The following is a 2,460-nucleotide window of genomic DNA, read 5'->3' as shown; positions in this document are numbered from 1 at the left end:
CTCCAAAGACCATCTTCCATCAAGGAAAGAGGGACATTCGCAATACTGTGACCTCCAACCCCATGGGTTGCAGGGTAATCCACCTCAGTACTCATCCAGGAAGTCCTGGTCATGTCATCGCCACATATGTTTACTGGAAAAAAACACCACCGATACAACTGTCATTGTGAAAGTATGGAGGTCGGGAGTCTCTCATAAGCCTGGGGTTTTGCGTCATCAGGTCCTATGGAAACTTTACCTGGGGTGAGCTTTCGGACGACATGCTGGGCCAGCCTACAGCCCTCGGCCAGCTGTTCTCGGAGGTCCCGCCCCTGAGAGTTGGGCTGCTCATTCGGAGTGAGGAGGGCCTGGAGATGGTGATTCAATGCGCGGGCGGCATCTCTCCCTTCCCGGAACTTCTCCCTTAACTGGCTCAGCTCTCGTTCCTGAGAGTGAACCAGGACTTTATATTGCCTAAGGTGACATAGTAGAGAAAATTTCACAGTGGAAAAGGGTGAGTGATCAGTTCGAATATTGCTACAGAGATTTCTGAGACAATATCCTCCAGGAGACCTCCAAGGAGAAGGTCAGCACATGTTTAAAGAAATGTCTGTGGTCAACAGAAAGAAGAAAATATGGTTTACAGGCTTCCTCTATATCAGAGAGGACTCCTGTAAGATCCTCGACGATGTTCCATTCATCTTTCCCTTCTCTAAACAAAAGTAGGTGTCTTCTTATTCACTTTCAAAAAGACATCCATCCTTTCAGTTCCTCACTCTGGCCATGGACATCTCCATGTGAAAATACACATAGTACATCTCGCAGTCACTAGATACAAAGCCATGGACAGAAATGAGGCCAGGTGCAGACGGGGACAATTGAAAAGATGAAAGAAGAAAAGAATGACAGGCTCCAGAAGGCAACATTGATTCAGTGAAAGGATAAGAAGCCGCAGTCAGTCAGGAGGTGATTCTGACTAAGGGTAAGTGGAGTGGTGATGGCGCACCATTTTGATTACACTCAATGCTGCTGGGTGGTTCCCACTCCTTTGGTTCATCATGTCTTATGCAAATTTCACCTCAACAATTACTTCTTTCAAAAAGAGAAATCAAGGCTCTGAGAAACAACTGCAAGCCATAACTTATTATTATCCTTGTTCTCTGTTTCATACATTTTTGTGTGTTGTGAGCCTGCCATGGCAATTCCTGCCCTTCCCCAGACCCAGCTTAGCTCTCACTTCTACGCGCCAAGCTGCTCTGCTTCAGAGATTTACACACCTGCCCACCTACCTCCATAGGGCCCCCTCACCTGAGCTCCTCAGCTTGCCTGAGCTGCTCTGCAAGCTTCTCCTCCTTCAACTGAAGCTCATTCCGCAGCATAGATTTTAGGAGGTCTTTGCACTCTTCATAGTCTGAGAAAACACAGACACACCGGCCTCAGTGAAAAGCTGGACACACAGCGGTGGTCACTGCCTACAGGGCAGGAGCCAGGTCCATCCCAAGGACATAACTGTCCCCAGTACCAAGCTCTAGGCAGGGAATTCCAGCTCTTTACTCTTCAGTCTCCCGACTTTCTGGCATCTCATCCTCCAAAATTTAGAGACGAAGAAAGAGAAACTCAAGGACACATCAAGGAAGTTGACAAGATGATTCAACCACAATGAAGTGGAGTCAGAATTCACGGCCCCTAAGGTCTGACTCAGGACAAATATGTCAAAGATCTTTAAAATCTTTGATTTTTAAATCATATCTGCAGATATGATTTTAACAATTATAACGGAAACATAAAGTATGAGACATAAGACCACAAGACCATGAAGGAAACATGCCCAAATACTAACAAAGTTTGTGTTAATTTAGAAACAGTAGAATGAAGAACTAATAGATAGTGTTTACTCTGTGCCAATAAATATTCTAGGAGATTGACTCATGTAAGAAATAGCTCATGTAATCCATTGCAGCAATTTACAGAGGTAGGTATTACTGTAGTACCCTATAAACAGATGAGGAAACTGAGGGACAGACAGGATAAGCTACTTGGATGGAACCCAGGAGACAGGCTCAGGGTTCCTGCTCTGCACACTGCACTGCTACTTCCACACATTCTTAGGTACGATCTTTCTTCCTCTTTAGGAACAAAAGCCTCTTCCCCAGGAAGTAGGACTTCCATCACACCAGGGTACTCTCTGCCTTTGTTTGTTGGTTTATTTTTTGAAAAGTCTTGTCCTGTCGCCCAGGCTGGAGTGCAATGGAGTGATCTTGGCTCCCTGTAACCTCCGCCTCCTGTGTTCAAAGGATTCTCCTCCCTCAGCCTCCCGAGTAGCTGGGATTACAGGTGCCCACCACCACGCCCAGATAATTTTTATAATTTTAGTAGAGACGGGATTGCTCCATGTTGCCCAGGCTGGTCTCAAACTCCTGACCTCGTGATCCAGCCATCTCAGCCTCCCAAAGTGCTGGGATTACAGGACTGAGCCACCTT

At 46.3% G+C, this 2,460-nt stretch overlaps 1 protein-coding gene across 1 annotated transcript; it reads right to left on the bottom strand.

The window, feature by feature from the left end:
- Positions 1-161: 161 nt before the first annotated feature.
- Positions 162-1,390, bottom strand: LOC112617964 (putative neuroblastoma breakpoint family member 7; the record flags this gene model as incomplete). Its single annotated transcript, XM_025374602.1, has 2 exons — positions 162-453; positions 1,288-1,390. Coding segments are annotated over 2 exons (395 nt in total), but the record flags the coding sequence as incomplete, so codon positions are not given.
- Positions 1,391-2,460: the final 1,070 nt, after the last annotated feature.

This window comes from Theropithecus gelada, unplaced genomic scaffold, assembly GCF_003255815.1.
Source record: "Theropithecus gelada isolate Dixy unplaced genomic scaffold, Tgel_1.0 HiC_scaffold_6933, whole genome shotgun sequence".
Taxonomy (NCBI): domain Eukaryota; kingdom Metazoa; phylum Chordata; class Mammalia; order Primates; family Cercopithecidae; genus Theropithecus; species Theropithecus gelada.
This window is presented reverse-complemented; position numbering and strand designations above follow the sequence as displayed.